The sequence below is a fragment of the Mus pahari genome, chromosome 2, assembly GCF_900095145.1.
Source record: "Mus pahari chromosome 2, PAHARI_EIJ_v1.1, whole genome shotgun sequence".
Classification (NCBI taxonomy): Eukaryota; Metazoa; Chordata; class Mammalia; order Rodentia; family Muridae; genus Mus; species Mus pahari.
The window spans coordinates 59,085,033-59,104,862 of NC_034591.1; the positions used below are offsets into that span (position 1 = coordinate 59,085,033).

Sequence of the window (19,830 nt, forward strand, 5' to 3'; positions counted from 1 at the left end):
GGGTGGTTGTGAGCCACCATGTGGTTGCTGGGATTTGAACTCAGGACCTTCGGAAGAGTAGTCAGTGCTCTCACCTGCTGAGCCATCTCGCCAGCCCCTTTCCTTTTTTTTTTTTTTTTTTTTGAGGGAGGATTTTAATTATGTAGTCCTGGCTGATGTGAATCTCACAGCCTGAATCTGCCTACTAAGTATCAGGACTAGGGCTGCCTTTGAAGAGAATACTAAATTCTGGCTCCTTAGTTTTCTCTCTGCTTCTTACTCCATACACCGTATATCAGGTATAAAGACAAGGAGAAAAGCATCTCAAGCTAGCAAGCTGGCTCAGCACTTAGCGGCGCATGCCACCAAGCACGACAAGCAGAGGGCAGCGCTCGGGATCCTCATGATGAAAGGACAGCGCTGACTCCTTCAGTGTTCTGACTTCCATATACACTACATGGCATATATTTATGCAAAGACATTTGTATAAGTGCACGCGCCCATAAAACAAAGATACGGAAACAATTTTTAAAGCATCTAGCGCTTCTACGGAGAAGATATTCAAACTCATTGAGTATAAGCAGGAAAATTAAAGAACCAGAAAAACCGAGCTGGGCGTGGTGGCGCATGCCTTTAATCCCAGCACTCGGAAGGCAAAGGCAGGCGGATTTCTGAGTTCGAGGTCAGCCTGATCTACAAAGTGAGTTCCAGGACAGCCAGGGCTATACAGAGAAACCCTGTCTTGAAAAAAAAAAAAAAAAGAACCAGAAAAATCCTGGACATAATTTTCAGAGGCAAACACATCTTTTCCTCCTTAGGACTGTGGTAGTTAATGAGTGAGCCAGAGACTAACAAACAAAATAAATTTCCAATTGTGAAGCAACGAAAGTGAAGCCTGAACTGCACTGGAGAGACCGATATGTTGTCAGAGCTGTGGGATACCTTCCTGCCGAGGAGGGTTGCAGACAGGGAGTGGAATCAGCTCAAGAGGCAGCAAAGCTGGTGGGCTGAGCTGTCTATTCCTTTGACAAGTCCCAGACATCATACAGAATTTTATACTGTTAGGGTTTGGTTTTGCTTTGTCACTATGCCTCCATTCTGCTTTTGTGGAATTGTAATATAAACCCTGTCCTGACAACCTAAGTTTTTTTTTTTTTTTTTTTTTTTGGTTTTTCGAGACAGGGTTTCTCTGTGTAGCCCTGGCTGTCCTGGAACTCACTCTGTAGACCAGGCTGGCCTCAAACTCAGAAATCCTCCTGCCTCTGCCTCCCAAGTGCTGGGATTAAAGGTGTGCACCACCACACCTGGCTGATAACCTAAGTTTTAACCCCATGGTTGGAAAGAGAAAAATTCTTTAAAGTTGTCCTTTGGCCCACACATATGAATGAATGAATGAATGAATGATGAAAAAATAAACAAATTCATTAACTTTAAAATAGCAACTAAGTAACTAAAATGTAAGCAATTCAATTAAAAATTGAAGAGCTAACAGACATTTCTCCAAAGAGGATGTCCAAATAAAAAATAAAATTTAAAAACAATCTCAACATCATAGTCACTGGGGAAATGCAAAGCAAAGCTACAATAGAATATCACTGTAAATTCATTAAAATGGATATTTTCAAAGCCAAAACAAAATGTTCTGTGTCAGTGAGGCTACTGAGAGAGAAGAATCCTTGTGCATTTGTTGATAATAAGAACGTAACATGGTATAGGCACAGTATAAAAAGGTGTATGAATAATGAAACAGAATCACTGTATGATTCTGCCATTCTGAGTATAAGTGCAAAGACACGAGAACTGTTCAAGCCTAAGGACCCGAGTTTGCTCAGGATCAACAATGCAACTGCTCACCACACTTCCCCTGCCTTTTTCTATAAATGCTGGCTCAGCTGTAATCACTAGTTAATTATGCAGAAGATAAACCTACATTAAAAATGATCAGGTTACCATTAGCTTCAAATATGAGAGATTTTAAAGTCACCAACCCTGATGATCGAAGAACTGACTCCTCCCAGTTGTTTATTAACTTCCACATGTGCAGTGGGGTGTGTGTGTGGGTATGTGTGTGTGTGTGTGTGTGTGCATGCGTGTGCACATGCATGTGTGCAGAAAGTATATAAATAATAATTTTAAAACTTGTTTTAAAATTTGAAAGCAAGAATTCAATTATCTTTCACCCATGGCCATTCACCATTTTTCACAATTAAAGCATCCAAAAATAGGCAACCATTCTAACACAAGATTCCCCCTAGCAAGGAAGGGACTTTTTACACACGTACTATCCATGTTGCAACATGTATAGTCCTTGAAAACATGCTAAGTAAAATAAACCAGTCACAAAAGGACAAATGATGTGATTCTTTTAAAACAGTCAAATTCACAGACACAGGATTATGTAGTTGTTATTACAGATCATAATCAAAAGAAAATGTGGATTTGGTAGTTGATATGTAAAATAAAAAAAGATTAGTCTTAAATGATGAAAAGTTCTAGACTGTGTTGATGGTTTCAAAATAAAATGAATTTGCTAAAAAATTATTTATTTATTTTAAATTTATTTATTTTATGTATATGAGTACACTGTTGCTGTCTTCAGACACATCAGAAGAGGGTATCCATTATAGGTGGTAGTAACACCATGTGGTTGCTGGGAATTAAACTCAGGGCCTCTGGAAGAGCAGCCAGAGCTCTTAACTGCAGAGCTCTCTCTCCAACCGTAAAAATTTATTTTTTAAAGTGGTAAATTCAATGTATCTTTTATTCTAGGAAAAAACTGTTAAGGATTCTTAAAGAGTGAACCTAAAACCCTGAAGAATGGCACACCTTGGGAATCATCAGAAGCACTGGCTTTTGACTGAAGGCCTTCAAAGTTTAGTCTGAGTCTTTTCCCTTGGGATGGTCAGCTAGCTTTCCACAGGCAAGCATCCTGTCATCCGTCAGTCTTCTTCATAGTGTATCAAATGCTAATTAATACTAATAATATTCTCAATCCTTTTTATGTTCATTGTCTATAAGTCCCTCCCTGCTCTGAGGCACAATCTGTTTGAAGATACAGATTTTTGGCTCTTAAACATTTTTTTTTTTAAAATATCACAGCAAAGAGTATAAATATTACAGGGTATTCAGTGAGTATCCCTAACTGTAGAACCTTAGCATATCTCAGGAACTATACTATTTTGTAACTATAAACTCAGTTCTTAAAACTATTACATATAATACTATCCTAATTTTTTCTAAAATGTTTCATAAATATTCAATATAGTTATATGTCATTAGTACATATGGAATCTATTACTTTGTCACATACTTATAACCCATTAAACTTTACTCTGATATTACACTTTTTGAACATATGATTCAAGTTTGTATGCCTAGTTGTAAAAAGAAACCAATCCAATTGAATACATTTGAAGAAATGTATTTTGTACAACAAAGGATAGATAAAGAAATTAGAAATGCCTAGCCCAAGGGCAGAGACACAACAGGATAGCAAAGTAGTAGAATAAGGCAGTGGTAAGTATCATAGGTTTGTAAGCTAGATATCTGGCTTCTCCCTTTAGCAGTAGTTACCTACGACTTGAAGTAAGTTACTTAACCTCTCTATTTAGTCCGTCAAATAGAAAAAAATACCTATGCAGGAGTTTGCTAAAAGTAATTGTAAGTATTAATAAAAGCATTTAACATAGTACAGAGCATAGATTAAGAATAAGCCCAAATGTTTTTCTTTTTACCAATCAATTTTCAAGTATTCAAATGTCTGAAGAGTATGTGTCTGGCTGAAGCAATCCATCATGACTGTAAATAACATGTTCATTGATTCAAATGTGGGAAAGTGCCCAATAGATAGAGACAAACTGTTGCTTATGTTGTATAGTTGATAAACAAAAATGAGCAGTTTCATTAAGACTCTACGAAGACTACTTCTTACTTCTTTGCTTGGCTCCTACTACACAACTGAAAGTACAGATAGAATTCTAGTCCTACATTTTATAGCATAAGCAGCAGTGTGATCCAGAGTAAGTCATGAGGAAGACAAGAGAAGAACAGTTTAGTTGATGTTTCCAAAGTTCCAAGGTTTGTTTTATAAACACAAACTTAACTTTCTCATAAAATAATGAAGACTTAATTTTTCTTTGAAAAATAATTAAGGGGCTGGAGAGATGGCTCAGCAGTTAAGAGCACTGACTGATCTTCCAGAGGTCCTAAGTTCAGTTCCCAGCAACCACAAGGTGGCTCACAACCATCTGTAATGGGATCTGATACCCTCTTCTGGTGTGTCTGAAGACAGCTATAGTATACTCATAAAGTAAATAAATAATTCTTTAAAAAAAAAGTAGATTGCTAAATTAGAAATTTTAGTTACAAGTTGTTCAAACCATGTTTTAAAATCTCTAGTATTTGAAGCCAGATGCTAACTTAGTCTTTGTTTTATTTTTTTGTTCTGAGGCAGTCTCACTGTGTAGCTTAGGTGCCTTAGAACTTACTGTGTAGCCCAGGTTGACCTCAAAATCTCAGACCTCTGTCTGCCTCTGACTTGTAAATGCTGGGACTAGCAACACATACCATCATGCAATTACAGCTGAGCAAGAGCTATTGGAGAAAGGCAGTGGAAAGTGTGGTAAAGCAGTCTTGTCAAGTCCACAAGAGCCTGCTTCTTAAGGATGGACTGACTTTTAGAAGGAAACTAAGGGCAAGAAGGCCTATCTGTGACTATATAGTTCCTACTGTCTCACAGGATTAAGAACAATGGCTAACTACAGATTTATAACTTTACTCAAGGCAGATGATACAAGTCTCAAGGCATCACTAAGCAGCAAGACTGAGCAGTGTTGGGCCATTCCAAGATTATAAACTGTATCTATGAGAGAGGAGAAAACAACTCTGGGGTACATATTCTAAAAGAGGTATTTTACAAAACCACCCAAATTTCCCAAGATGGTAACTCATTCTGCTGACTACCAAAACAGTGTGCTTTTTCTTTCTCTCTTTTTAACAATTCTTTTTTTTAAAAAATTCAGGCAGTATTTTGAAGTTTATAGTAGACATTCCTCTCAGTTTTGACATTTTCCAAATAAAACTAATACATGCAGATTGCAACAAGTGAATGAAAACAAGACTAAGGAAAAAAAAAAAAAAAGACAAAGTAAATTCTTCCAATGACTATGACTATAAAACATTTTAATACATTTTCCCTCAAAATTACCATAATGTAATACTCAAAACTTACCTCCAGGTATATTGATGGTGGGTTATGCTCTCCACCAAATTTGTCCAAAAGGGCCTCTATATGCTCCTGTGTCAACTTAATCATTTGCTTGATATTCCATACCTAAAAAAGTAAAAGAATATAAATAAGGATCACTTAGCATAGGAATTAAAAATATTTTAATGTAGACAAATAGAATGCAGTAACTATCAGTATTTTCAGGGTTTTAGACAATTTATTGGGGTTTCACGATTATAAGTAACTGTATTAACTCTTTTCCATTTAGTAATGTATCCCCATCTATAGTTCTTGCACCCTAGAAGAATACACAGCACTCACCTGGCAGAGTCTACAAGAAGACTCCACTTAGAAAAGTGGCCTAGACTTACAGAACTGCAGAGTTCTACTATAATCAGTTTATTTAGTCTTTTACTCACAAATACTAAAAGCAGCACTCAAAAGACAATGAAAACCCAACAAATCAAAAAATCACAATGAGCAAACAAAATAACTGGACGAGGAATGGTAACAAGTGGGTGTTGAGGACAAGGCTGAGACAGGTAGAGTGAAATGTATGCTCAAAATTCTGAAATAATGTTTTAGAGGGAGCACTTCATGCTCTATGAATATTTTACAGATATAATGTTACTATATTTAATAGAAAAATAGTACCTCGGGTCTGGGAAGATGGCTCAGTGGTTAGAAGAGCACTTGCTGTTTTTGCAGAGGATCCAGGTTCAGTTCCAAGCACCCACATCATGGTGGCTCACAACCATCCACAGGCAAATTACACACACACACACACATACACACACGTGCGTGCGTGTGTGCGTGTTTGTAATTAAATAAGCAAATGTAAAGAAAATAGTATCTGGCTCATTTACTATATGTGGTTTTTCATCCCCCCACCCCCAAAATAAGTTTTTTAGATTTTTGTAATTCTAATACTAAAATCTCTCCAGTTCTCCATTTAACTTGCTCTGTACATTTCAATAACAAGTAGGTGCTAAGAATATTGTGCCATACATAAAATATCAACTTGATGCAACACTTAGTTTATAACAGGCAGTTTATACACTTGTCTCTATTAGTTTATTTAACTACTTTAACAACTCCTCTCAACAATCCAATGCATGTCTTGGTTTTAGTCCTTGATCTCATGGATCATATTGCTACATAAAGTCAAGCATTAAACAAATATAACAAGCCGGGTGTGGTGGCACACGCCTTTAATCCCCACACTCAGGAGGCAGATGCAGGCGGATTTCTGAGTTCGAGGCCAACCTGGTCTACAAAGTGAGTTCCAGGACAGCCAGGGCTATACAGAGAAACCCTGTCTCAAAAAGAAAAAAAAAAACCAAAAAACCAAATATAACATGTCAGATTGTGATTAAAAGACCAACATACATACATATATAATAAACAAACAAGTAGGTGAGCTTGAGATCAGGATACGGAGGGCTGTTAATGTAAAGGTCTGAAGGAAAGGGAGTAAGCACAAAGGCACATCTGAGGGAGAAAGGCAGTAACATGGAGGAGGAAAAAGTGAAAAAGCATTAATAAAGGGAAACGACTGCTTCATGTGTGATGGGCTGATTGCGTTTATGCCCCCAGCTAATGGTTTTCTAATAGGCACACCTTTTAGTCTGTAACTTTGCAAGTCCTATTTCTACTCTGACCCTAGGCTTTTTCAGAGAGTTGGTTGTTCTTGTGGTATCCTGCAGCAAGTTATTGGCAAACATGACCCAAGCAGAGGATTGGAATGCAAATATGAACTACTTGCTATCTTGCACAAGTGAACTTTGCTTGCCCTTTCACCTCCGGTCTGCTCTGCTCTAAGAACATGCCTCCGCTGGCCTATTAGCACATTGTGCCACATACGTGAGTCTAGAATAGTAAGCTATCTAGAACCACTAACTGGTCACAGATAAATGATTTGAACTCAGCCAATATTAGTGTAATTCACAAGAGGATGATTTCACAACTGAAAATAATAATGTTTATTTTAAGTGCTAAGCTTTAGGGTGGTTTATTATATAACAGAAAATATACTGTACAGAAATATGCAACAAAACACATTAAAAAAAACACGAATGCTCCTAACAGTAATATTCCTAATAGTCAAAATGTGAAAACAAGATGGACATTGTTATGCATGCCTGTAATCCCAACCTCAGCTATATAGCAAGTTCAGGGACAGACTGGGATACATGAGACCTTATCTTAACAAGAGCTGAGGAGCTGAGGGAGCGGTTCAGTTGGTAAAGTGCTTGCCATGCAAGTATGAGAGCCTGAACTCAGATCCCTAATGAGAACAACCCAAATGTTCATCTACTATAAATATGTACTATAACATAACATAAATTAACCTTGAATATGCTGTACTAAGTGAAAAAAAGCTGGCAAGCAAGGACTATATACTATATATGATTTAAAATTGTCCATAATAGAGATGAAAAGAGAGATCACCAAAGACTTTCTTCTTGTCAAGAGAGCACAGGAGACAATAGATGCTGAGTATCTGAATGGCATCCCTTCACAAGAATTACACAGGACTGACACAAAGGAGAGTTATGACCGTGAAGAAGAACCTAAGTTATTCTGCAATCTGTAAAAGGTCTAATTCTATTAAACCTTTTAAGGTAGCTTTCTTAGTTTTAAAACTATGAAGTTAAGGCTGGAGAGATAGCTTGGGGCCTGCTCTAGGGAAATGCTTGCTATACTGACTACATGAATTCAGTCCCAGAATTCATGCCGAGAGGTTCCTGTCTGTAACCCCAACACTTCTATGGCAAGATGGGAGAATTGGCTAGAAACTTGTATATAGATGTGTGTGTGCACATGAACACACACACACACACACACACACACACACACAGAATAAATATTTTTTAAAACAGAAGCTAGTAATCTTTTATATTAAAATGTGCAGGTTTTTTTAAAGATTTATTTTAAAAAGAAAGTTAAAAGTAGAAAAAAGACAGACATTGCAGGTGGTTCATTCCTATAGTCCTATAGTCCTACTTAGGGTGTGTGGAAAATTTGAACCCAGGAATTCAGGACTTGCTTTAGCAACCCAGAAAGAGACATGTCTCAAAAGTTAAAATGAACAGCATAAAAATAAATAAAATGTGAAGTTCTATTGAACAAAACAGAAACAAAATTTTATGATACTTTAAAACTTTAAAGGAAAACCCAGGTTCTATACTTAACTCTTTAGATGCCTCCTGTCTTCGTAACTAACAACCTGACTGCAGAGGTCCCAGGTTCCAGGCAATTCTGTCATCTGAAGCTCTCAGACATAGTTCTATGTCCAAACCTTTAGAGAGACTCCCCTTTGCCTCAGGTTCTGGGGGAGAGGCTCTACTGTACCTTCTAAATAAGGTTCCTATCAGTATTTGCTTGCCTGAGTACAGCTAAAGCAAAAAAGACAGAACCATGAGAGAATTTCTGTGACTTATTAATTTCTCAGAGAAAATATCAATGAGTTCCTTTAAAGTGTCAGTAAACAACTGGAGGTGGTGGCACACACCTTTAATGCCAGCACCCAGGAGTCAGAGGCAGAGACGTGGAACTCTGAGAGTTTGAAGCCAGCCTGGTTTACAGAGGTTACAGCTGCACAGAGAAACCCTGATTTGGAAAAAAAAAAAAAAGTTTTAATAAACCACAGTAAAAATGTAGCCCAGGAATCGCAAAGGTAAAGTAACTGCTGCCTACCTTAAGAGTAAGTCTTATGACAGGAAAAGTATTATAAATAATTTTAACTCAACAAATTCAAAATATACTTGACATAGATATTTTTGTAAAAATTTAAGTATGTTGCCAAAATCATCTCAGCAAAGATGGAAAACATAACTAGGCCAATAAACATGTAAAGAAGTTAACAATTAGCCAGAGGTTAACCCAAAGGAAGCAGCAGAGTGGATGGTTCCCCACCTCCCTCCCTGGAGCAACGGGGTGATGGGGCCGTCTCATCTCATCTCAAAGGCTGGCAGGTGCTAAGCAGCCAGTTACCACCAAGCAAAGTGAATAGTTGATGCACACAGTTGGACGATTTTACAGTGAAATTCAGACTTAATCTCCCCAACTTCAGGTAAGGATTTAATTGATAAGAACATGCTGAGATACAGAACATTTATCATATGATAGGTTAGAAATTAAAAAAAAATCTCTTAATATCTCAGAAGTGTTAATACATATCACAAATTTAAAATATTGAAAGAAAAAGTAAAAGTCAAAAGGGTAAAATTGTGTTTTTTGTGTACACATTTATTTAACCAGCATCCAAAATAAATTTTGAATTTGCTTCAGGATATAGCTCTGGAGTAAAGTGCTTGCCTGACCAGACCACCCACCCTCTAGCCAAATTAACAGGGGGGAGAAGAGAGTTTCAGAGCAATAAAATTAGAGATGAAAGTAGCATATTACAACAGACAATGAGGACATTCAAAGAAGTGAGAGACTTGTATATTAAAAACTTGACAGTGAAAAAAGAAGTTGAAGCAACTAGGCAGAAAGATCTCCATGGATTGGTAGAATTAATATTAATATGGTGAACATGGCCATTCTATCAAAAGCAATATACAGATTCAGTGAAATCTCTATCAGAGTTTCCTAAGTCAAAATATTCTATACATTACTTATTCTTTATTTTTCTTGCAATGTAGTAAATAAAGATAAAAACAATATGCTTTATATAAGCAACAACACCCAAAATTCATACAATTTTAAGGAACCAAATAGCAAATCTAAAGCAACTAGATTCAATCTTCTGGCCCTTGTTTGGGTTCTTATTTTTTTATGTTTTGTCGATGTTGTTTTGGTTTTTGTTTGTCTGTAGCCTTGACTGGCTTGGAGCTTGATGTATATATAGATCAGGCAGACCTCAAACTAATAGAGATCTGCCTGTCTCTGCTTGTGCGCTAGTATGAAAGGCATGTGCCACCACATCTGGCTTCCAAATCTTGTCTGAAGAAAGATTTTGTTTTGAGAGTTTGCTTAGCAGTTAAGAACATCAGCTGCTCTTCTAGAAGAGCCAGGTTTGATTCCAAAACCCACATGACAGCTAACAGCTACCTGTAACTCCAGTTCCAGGAATCCAGCCTCCTCTCCTGGCCTCCGTGGGCACCAAGCATTCAAGTGGTACACACATACATGCGGGTAAAAGAGCTATGTAACTAAATTTTTTAGTTTATTCTTTTTATCCATATGTATGTATGCTTTCATGTATGCATGTAGAACTGGAACTGGAGGTGCAGGCAATGTAAACCATCTGATGTTGGTGCTAGGAACTGAAAAAGCAACTACTATGCTAAATCACTGGGCTATCTCCCCAGCACTACTTATTCTAAATCTAGATTTCTTTTTTAATTGAGACAACCAATCATTTTCTGGGTTACCTTGATTCATGCCATTAGTTTAAAACAAAAAAACCTATTATCATTTCTCTCTCTAAAATACTTACAAAGGTATCAGTTCACCCATTTCTTTAGACTTAGTTCCATGCTATCATTCCTCCATTGTCTGGTCAGAAGGAAATCCCTAGAACACATCTCACCACTTTACTTCCCTTGCTTAAAGAGTTTAGTAGATCCCCATACTTCTTAACCTGAAGACCTGTTTCATTCTGTCTCATCAGGTACCGTTCCCTTCATCTCTTATCCCCACACAATTCATACATGCTATTCCTTATCCCTGGAACACTCTTCCCTCAGCAGCTTACCAAATTAAGCAAAAAAAAAAATTAACTCCGGCTTCCTAAGAGGGCCTTCTCTCAATCTATACTGAATCTTCATTGATCTCTCTTTTGGAATGTATCACAATTTCAAATCCATATGTGTATATGTATATTTTTTTTTGTAATGTATTTTATGGCCATCTTATTGCAGAGACAACATGTAAGCACAAGCACATACAATAAGAATATTTAATGCAATCTTCTACTGTTATAAAGTGGCTTTTGATCTGGTCAGGATTATATTTTATACTATTTACTCTGGCAATAATGCTTAGGTTAACTAATAAGTCATAAGGATACAAAAGGGAGGCAAGTGCATTAAAGAACACTACAATAAGCAGCAAAAATAAAAGTAAGAGTCTGAACTTCTGTTGATAGATTTATTATTTTTACAAACTTGTAATGCACCAAAGAAGAAGCCAAGGTTCAGAGAGTAAGCAAGTATTCCAAAAGGGGAACTGTAAAAACATTTTGTGTAGTACTTCAGCTCTGCATTTAGATAACTGAGACTATTAAGAGAAATTATAATCCCAACCTCAAAAATAAGTCATCAGAAGCCCACCACTCACGTGAATGCAAAAGAAGCCCCTCAGTCAGTCAGTCAGTTATGTCTGCTGGCTGATAAATCAGGTCATTGTAAAAAAGAAAGACAGAAGTCAAGCATGGTGGCGCACGCCTTCAATCCCAGCACTTGGGAGGCAAAGGCAGGTGATCTCTGAGTTCAAGGCCAGCCTAGTCTACAAAGCTAGTTCCAGGATAGTCAGGTCTATACAGAGAAATCCTGTCTCAAAAGCCAAAACAAAATGAAGAAAAGGAAATGCAAACACAGACTTACACATAAAACATTAAAACTGTAAAGTGAACATTCTAAATTCTCAGGGTCAATGATTTTCCATTAAATATGACTGACATTTAACCTAATAACAAAATATATTTTTAGTTGGACAACCAACATAACTTTATTAGGTCAATTTCAATTCAAAGAGCAAAAAAATTATTTTTTAAATATTATGGCTGCAACAATAGATTACAATGTACTGGTCACAGTTGTGATCTACATAGCGGAATATTCTCAAGTTGAGATACTCTTTTGCAGAGATGTTAGCTGGCTAAATAAATTTTTTAGTACTGGACTAATATATACCATTAAGAAGAATCAGCTTTTCACAGTTGATTACACAAATAAACCACAGCTTCTTCAAATAGTTTAAATCTCACTTGGGGTTAGTTTATCAGAGAAACATGAACATATGCAGTGTGCCCCAGGCCAGTTGTATAACCTTTAAAACAAACTTCACCCACAAAACAGAATTTATAATATCTACCTCTCAAGAGTTGTTGAGAAAAACTTAGTATTTGGTATATAAGTGCACAGGCTGTAAACCTCTAATTCCGGTTTTGTCACTTAACTGTATGACCCTGGAGAAGTTAGTCTGTCACATCATCCAGTTTCTACTGTCCCTCCTCTAAGGTTTTTTGACATATCAATCTTTATTCATGTGTTACATGCATAACACATTCATAGACCTAATTTGAGAGATTCTCAGTATTTAGCAGAAAAGAAGTTAAAAACTGAAATACAACTGAATTAAACACTCAATTCATCAATCTGACTAACAATAAAATGAAGCTGACACATTATCACTGTAAAACATTTCTGGGTATTAAGATTTCTGCAGCTCTATGATGCAGAGTCCAACATGGCCTAAAAGGTACAGAGGGACATGGTTTTCCTCCTGGAACAGAGCCAGCAGGGCATGGGCCTCCAGGAGTGTTCATGGGTTGCCAGGCATGAGACCTGTTTGCATAATAATGTACATAATTTCTTTATGTTCCTTCTTCAAGAGATGTTCTCCTGCCAAGGTTATAGGGAATGTCCTCTCTGCCAAGATTAATGACTACATAATAATCAGAGACAGCACTAGTCTGGGAGGTGAGGATATGTCTATGTCCTTGGCAAAATGATAAGTGCTGTGACCTTCAGGATAGTGAGAAAAAAACTCTGAAAACATGAGTTCAAGAATGTATAATTTCTCACCTATGCACAATATAAGAATGCAATATGGAATATATGAGGGGATCCATGGACCTAAAAGAAAATAGGCAGCTGCACTATGAGCCAGCTTGTCAGAACGATATTAAGGAAGGAGATAAAGCCATTTGGGAAGTGGTGATCTCAGAGAAAGATCCCACCCTGGGACTTTTTTTACATTTGTGCTTACAAAGGCAGGCAGATTCCTGAACTCAAGGGCAGCCTAGAACAGAGCTAGTTTAGCCCCAGATGTAGCAGGAATGCTGATCTCAGAGCCAGATCCCACCCAGCTAGTTCATTGTCTGTGCTTACAAAGACAATTAGATCTCTGTATTCATTTGCCTTGTTTTTTAAAAATATGCTTGCTGTCTTCTTGTAAGCATCAAGGGGCTAAGGTCATAGAATGTTGATTTGTGGAATAATCAAAAGGGAACCTGGAGTAAAAAGGAGAAAGAAAGCTGAATTCCAGCATTTCTTAGTTTCTGCATGCTGACCACACATGCAATGAGACCAGTTCCCTCAAGCTCCTGCCACCAAGCCTGTTCCAGGAGGACTGTTGGCAAAACTGTGAGCCAAAATAAAACCTTTTCTTAAGTTGATTCTGTTGTTTGTTTTGGGGGTTTATTTATTTATTTGTTGTTGTTGTTGTTGTTATTGTTGTTGTTGAGGTAGGGTATCTCAATATAGCCCTGGCTGTCCTGGAACTCACTATATAGACCATGTTGTCCTTGAACTCAGAGATGTGTGCCTTTCTTTGCCTCCCAAGTGCTGGAATTGAAGGCATGCACTACTATATCACAGCCTTAAATTGCTTCTGTTAGGCATTAAATAACAGCAATGAGGAAAGTAACTAATACAGTGTGTGTGGAAAGTGAGTCCTTCATTATTTCCCACAACTATACCTGCACAAGATTATTAATGGACTCTAAGAAAGCAGGGCTTTTAAGAGCTACACCTTGGGGGCTGGAGAGATGGCTCAGTGGTTAAGAGTACTGACTGCTCTTCCAGAGGTCCTGAGTTCAAATCCCAGCAACCACATGGTGACTCACAACCGTCTGTAATGAGATGTGATGCCCTCTTCTGCTATGTCTGAAGGCAGATTTTATAATATATATAAAATCTTTTAAAAAAAAAGAGCCACACCTCACTTCTGTTTGTATAACTTACATACTTACTTATTTGTGGGACACATTATTTAAAAAAAAAAAAAGACATACTATGGACCAAGAATACAAAATGTCTCTGCCTCAATGATTTGAGCTCACAGTAAGGTACAGGTATAGTGTCTTAATCAAGAACACTACAAGATAGTTACTTCAAGTAATATAGATATACATAAAAATGTTAGGATGTACCAAGCAGACAGGAAGAATGTGGGGTGGGAGAAGGGGAAGGAGAGGAGAAGAGACCAAAAGATTAATACATCTGGAAAAGATAACCAAAGTTTTTTTGCTGTTGTTTTTGCTTTTTTAAAACAGGACTTCATTATGTAGCTGTGACTGGCTAGAACTTGTTATGTAAACCATGCCAGCCTCAAAACTCCGAGCTCTGCTAGCCTCTGCTTCTGAGTGCTGAGATCACAGAGGCATGACATCACGACCGGCTAGAACTAAATAATTATTACTTTACTATCATTATTTATATTTGTTTATTTATAATTTTTGGGGAAAATCAGAGGACAAATTTCCAGAGTCTGTTTTCTCTTTCTGGACCCAGAGACTGAACTCAGGTCGTCAGGCTTGGCAGCAAGTGACTTGGCCCAATAAGCCACCTCACTGCCTCAGAACTAAACTTTAAAGAATAAATACGAAGTTAACAGGGCTGGTCAGATAGCTCAAAGGGTAAAGGCTCTTGCTGTGAAAGCCTGGGGACCCGAGTTCAATCCCTGGGACCAACAGAAAGGTGGAAAGTGTGAACTAATTCTACAACGTTGTCGTCTGACTTCCACATGGCTTGCCCCCCTCCCAACAGTAATGTGCCCACATGCACAACACCATTTTTTAAAGTTAATAAATTCAGAAGTCTGATATGGTGGTATAGGCCTCCAATCCCAGAACTCTCAAGACTGAGACAGAGATCATGAGCTCAAAGTCAGACTAGACTATAAAGTAAAACCTTGCCTCAAAAATAGATGGATGATAGACGTCAAGAACATTTTTGAGTTCAACGTTTAAGGTTCTTCATGGAGAATGTAAGCATCACTTTGAAGTGGGTAACTCTTGCCATGAAGGAGTTACAGTGCATGGCATTCCCTGACTTTGTGTAGTAGCTCCCATTCATGACAATCAAATATTTCCAAATGCTTCCCTGTGGGGCCAGTACTACCTGAGGAAACACTGAATGAAAGACTGAGGGTTGGCAGAAGAGGATGGAAGAGTACAGCTCTGGTGGTGACCTGTCCTTAGTAAGAATGAATGCTGAGAGTAACAGAAAAGAAAGTTAGTCAGCTGAGTAGACTGAGAATAAGCATCAATCATTAAACAAGTCTCTATTGAAAGTCACGCTCACAAGAAGCCTCACCATGTCTTCCTTGGGTGGGCTCATCATCCTTCTGGCCCAAAATTATTGGCAGCAGAAGAAAGTTATTTCAAAAAGCTCTGAGCATAAAGTCACTCTTTGCAAAACTTTGATGACTTGGGTTCAATCCCTGGAACCCACATAACCCACATGGTGGAAGGAGAAACCATATTTGCTAGTCAAATAATCCTTTTGACCTTCAAATATGTGTCAATGTGTCATAGCATGTGATCTCTCTTCTCTCTTCTCTCTCTCTCTCTCTCTCTCTCTCTCTCTCTCTCTCTCTCTCTCTCCTACACACCTACACACACACACACACACACACACACACACCTTTTCTTCTCTTTAATTTGGGGCTGGCGGGATAGCTCTACAGTTAGGAGTACTTATTACTTTTCCAGGACTTGTTGGGTTCCCAGTGCCAACACTAGGGGACTCACAACTGCCTGTACTTGCTATTTCTCTGTCAACTGGACACAAGCTACAGCTAGAGTCATTCTGGAAAAGGAACCTTAACTGGGAAAACACTCCTACCATACTGGCATATGGGCAAGCCTATATAGTACATAATCTTGACTGATGTGGGAGGGCCTAGTTCACTGTGGCTCTGCCCCTTTTGGGTTGGCAGTCCTGGATATTATAACAAAGCAAGCTGAGCAAGCCAGTAAGCAGTGCTCCTCCACAGCCTCTGCATCATAATGTGCCTGCCTTCTGGCAAATTAGTGCACATGCACACTCTCTGTATCTTTGTGTCTGTCTGTCTGTCTGTCTCAAATGCACACACATAAAAATATGCCTTGGGGGAAAAAACCTATACTAAAAATCATCATAAAGAGTTGAAAGAAAAGTGAAGTCTCAGAGGTTACTTTTAAAGCCCACTGAACAGTCAAGAAATATAAAGTTGGAGAATGCAGGAGAGGAACATTTCTGTGAGTTTAAGGCCAGGCTGGTCTACATACTGAGTTCCAGGACAGACAGACAGACCAATATAGTGACACTCAATCTGAGAGAGAGAGAGAGAGAGAGAGAGAGAGAGACAGAGACAGAGACAGAGACAGAGAGACAGAGACAGAGAGAGAGACAGAGAGAGACAGAGACAGAGAAAGAGAGAGACAGAGAGAGACAGAGAGACAGAGAGAGACAGAGAGAGAGACACAGAGAGAGAGACAGAGAGAGACAGAGACAGAGAAAGAGAGACAAAGACAGAGAGAGAGAGAGAGAGACAGAGACAGAGACAGAGAGATAGAGAAACAGAAACATTTCTCTAGTCTAAAATAAAACTGTACAAGATATAGATAGATCTGAAAGACTTATCAGCTCTAATTGTTGGGTTTCAGACCCTGGAACAAAGGAACATACAGCTGAGGTGCATATCTTACATACCTGGCCTCCAGGTTCTCCAAGCATCTCAGTCCCCACCTGGAATATCATGCCTACAACAATGATATTCCAGCCCAGGGACTGGGTTGTCCTTCTCCCACCTTGAGGCTTTTTTATATATAATCCAGACATTTTGGTCTTTCCACTTTTTCTCTTCTCTTTTCTCCTTCTGCAAGAGCTTTCTCTCTTTCAAAATAAGTTAGAAATAATGCAATAAAATATATCTAGTAACCCAAGAGTTAGTCAAAATAGGATGCCTAATAATGAATCACTTACATCAACAGGTAATATGATCACCTTAGTACAATGGGTGGTATAGAAAATTTCAATACTCATATGATGATTCAGAAAAACTTCACAGCAAACTACAAATCAAGAAACATTCTAAAACTTCACATAGAATATCTATAAGAAATTTACAATAAGTCACTATTTAAAGATTTATTTATTTTACATGTATGAGTATTTTGCCTGCATGTACAGATATGTGCACCACATGCATGCCTGGTGTACTGGAGCCCCTGGAATTGGAGTTACAGACAGTTGTGAGCTGCCATATGGATACTGAGAATTGAGCCCAAGTCTTCTAGAAGAGCATCCAGTACTCTTAACCACTGAGCCATCATCTCTCCAGCCCAAAGATACATTTCTAAGAAAAGAAAAACAAAGATGACCACTGTTATTTATGACTACATATGGAAGGCCCTAGCTAATGTATTAATTAATTAATGTAATGTAACTACATAAAATAACCATTACTTATACATGTAAATGTTATTTTTAAATCCTGGCAATGTAATAGTGAACTTGAAAAATACTAAGCACTGTATCAGAACTAGATATAAAATCCAAGCACAAACCACTCAACAGCTTCTTCCATATAACTCTATTTTTTAATTTTTATTTATTCATTCATTCATATTCATTTATTATCTATTTTTATTTATTATCTCAAGACAGGAGATGACTCTGTGATTAACAACACTTGCTGCTCTTCAGAGGAAGCGACTTTAGTTCTCAGAACCTCCATCCCACTGCTCAAAACTGCCTGTAACTCTAACTCCAGGAGATCTCCACACATAACAAACTCACATAAACACATACATACAAATGATAATAAAAATAAATATTTAAAGCCTCCCATTCACAACAGCTGAAAAGGTTACAAGAATAAAAACTAACTCCCTCATCTCCAAACTGAAGAGCACTGTATAGAAGAGTAAAACTTATTAAGGAACAAAACCCATAAACACCTAAGTAAGAAAAGATAAAGATCATGTTCATGAGTTGTGAAACTGAATTTTATTTATAAATCAACCTATATGAACATATAGTCAATAAAATTACTATCAAAATCCTTGTGATGGTTTGAATAGGTATGGTCTTCATAGACTCATGTATTTGAATACTCGGCTGATAGAGTGTGGTACTGGGCTGGAGAGATGGCTCAGTGGTTAAGAGCACCAACTGCTCTTCCAGAAATTCTGAGTTCAATTCCCAGCAACCACATGGTGGCTCACAACCATCTGTAATGGGATCTGATGACCTTTTCTGGTGTGTCTGAAGACAGCGACAGTGTACTTATATACATAAAATAAATATAAATCTTTAAAAAAAGAAAACAAAGAGAGAGTGGTACTATTAGGGGTTGTGGCCTTGTTGGAGGAAGTGTGTTACAGTAGGTGTGGGCTTTGAGGTCTCCTAGACTCAAGCTACACCCAGTGTGACACAGTCTCCTGCTGTCTGCAGATGAAGATGTAGAACTCTCAGTTCCTCCAGCACCATATCTGCCTGTACACTGCCATGCCTCCCACCATGATGAAATGACTGAACCTCTGAAACTGTACACCAGCCCCAATTAAATGTTTTCCTTTATAAGAGTTGCCTTGTTCGTGGTTTCTCTTCACAGTAATAAAATCTAAAACAATCCTAAAAGGACTTGTGTAGATCCTCACAACTTAATTCTAATGGTCTCATGAAAAGTAAGTTAGTATAGGTTTGCACAAAATCAACAAAGAGGCTGGTATTAGCAAAAACCAAGACCCTGTATAAAAAAAGAATAGTAACGTGGACATGACACTATTAAGAGACAAACAGAATCTGGTAATATACTCAAGGGTGCTTTACAAATCAATGAGAACAAAATCATATACATATGCAAGCATGGTGTTAGGACAATTTCATGTCCCCAGACAGCTTCATATCTTCACAAGATTGCATAAATTAAAAAAATAATTTTTGTAAACTTAAATTCTCAGATGCAACATAGTAACATAATATAACGCTCAGGAGCAAATTTTCTAAAGAAACAAAAAAGAATTCTAAATAAAAAGACAAATAAGTTATATTATGTCCACAATATAATAAACCACTCCCTCAAAATAAAATTTTAAAACAGATAACTCAACCTAAAATGTCCACAAATAATAAAAGAAAAAAATCCACAGGCTAACAAATACACAAAACCAAATCTGACCTTAAAAGTAATCAGAGGTAGAAATAAAAAGGAGATCCTAACATTTATAAAAATGTTAGTTTAAATAACTGTAAAACAAACCCTCTGTAAGCAGTTAAACTGGCATTGCCAATCTTGCCTTCCATGAGTTGATTACTATCACACACTGTTCTGACAATTTGTTTTTTGTAATTCTATTACCTATATTTGCATTCCTAAACAACATCATTAATTCCATCTTGTTTTGAACTTATTTTTTGTAAGTGTGTGTGTGTGTGTGTGTGTGTGTGTGTGTGTGTGTGTGTGTGATATTCCCAACAGAGGTGTGCACACGTAGGGCAGGTAAGGGTCTGAAGTGCTCAAAGTTCCAGATGTCGTCATTAACCTAAAGCTCTGCCTCCCGTCTTGTCATCACTAGGATTGCAAACCCACGCCACCAGACCCTCTGATATCTAATGTTTGTGAGACTCATACACACTAATACAAGAGATGACTAAGATTTGTATATCTTTTAGTTTTAA

The 19,830-nt window shown here is 37.6% G+C and overlaps 1 protein-coding gene across 9 annotated transcripts in view; it reads right to left on the reverse strand.

The window, feature by feature from the left end:
- Braf (B-Raf proto-oncogene, serine/threonine kinase) overlaps positions 1 to 19,830 on the reverse strand; it is a 124,473-nt gene that overhangs the window by 80,945 nt on the left and 23,698 nt on the right. For all 9 annotated transcript variants that reach the window (XM_021190437.1, XM_029534215.1, XM_029534214.1 and 6 more), the window contains exon 2: positions 5,210 to 5,311. In XM_021190437.1, coding sequence (XP_021046096.1) covers positions 5,210 to 5,311 — 102 coding nt within the window. The remainder of the gene's footprint in view (positions 1 to 5,209; positions 5,312 to 19,830) is intronic.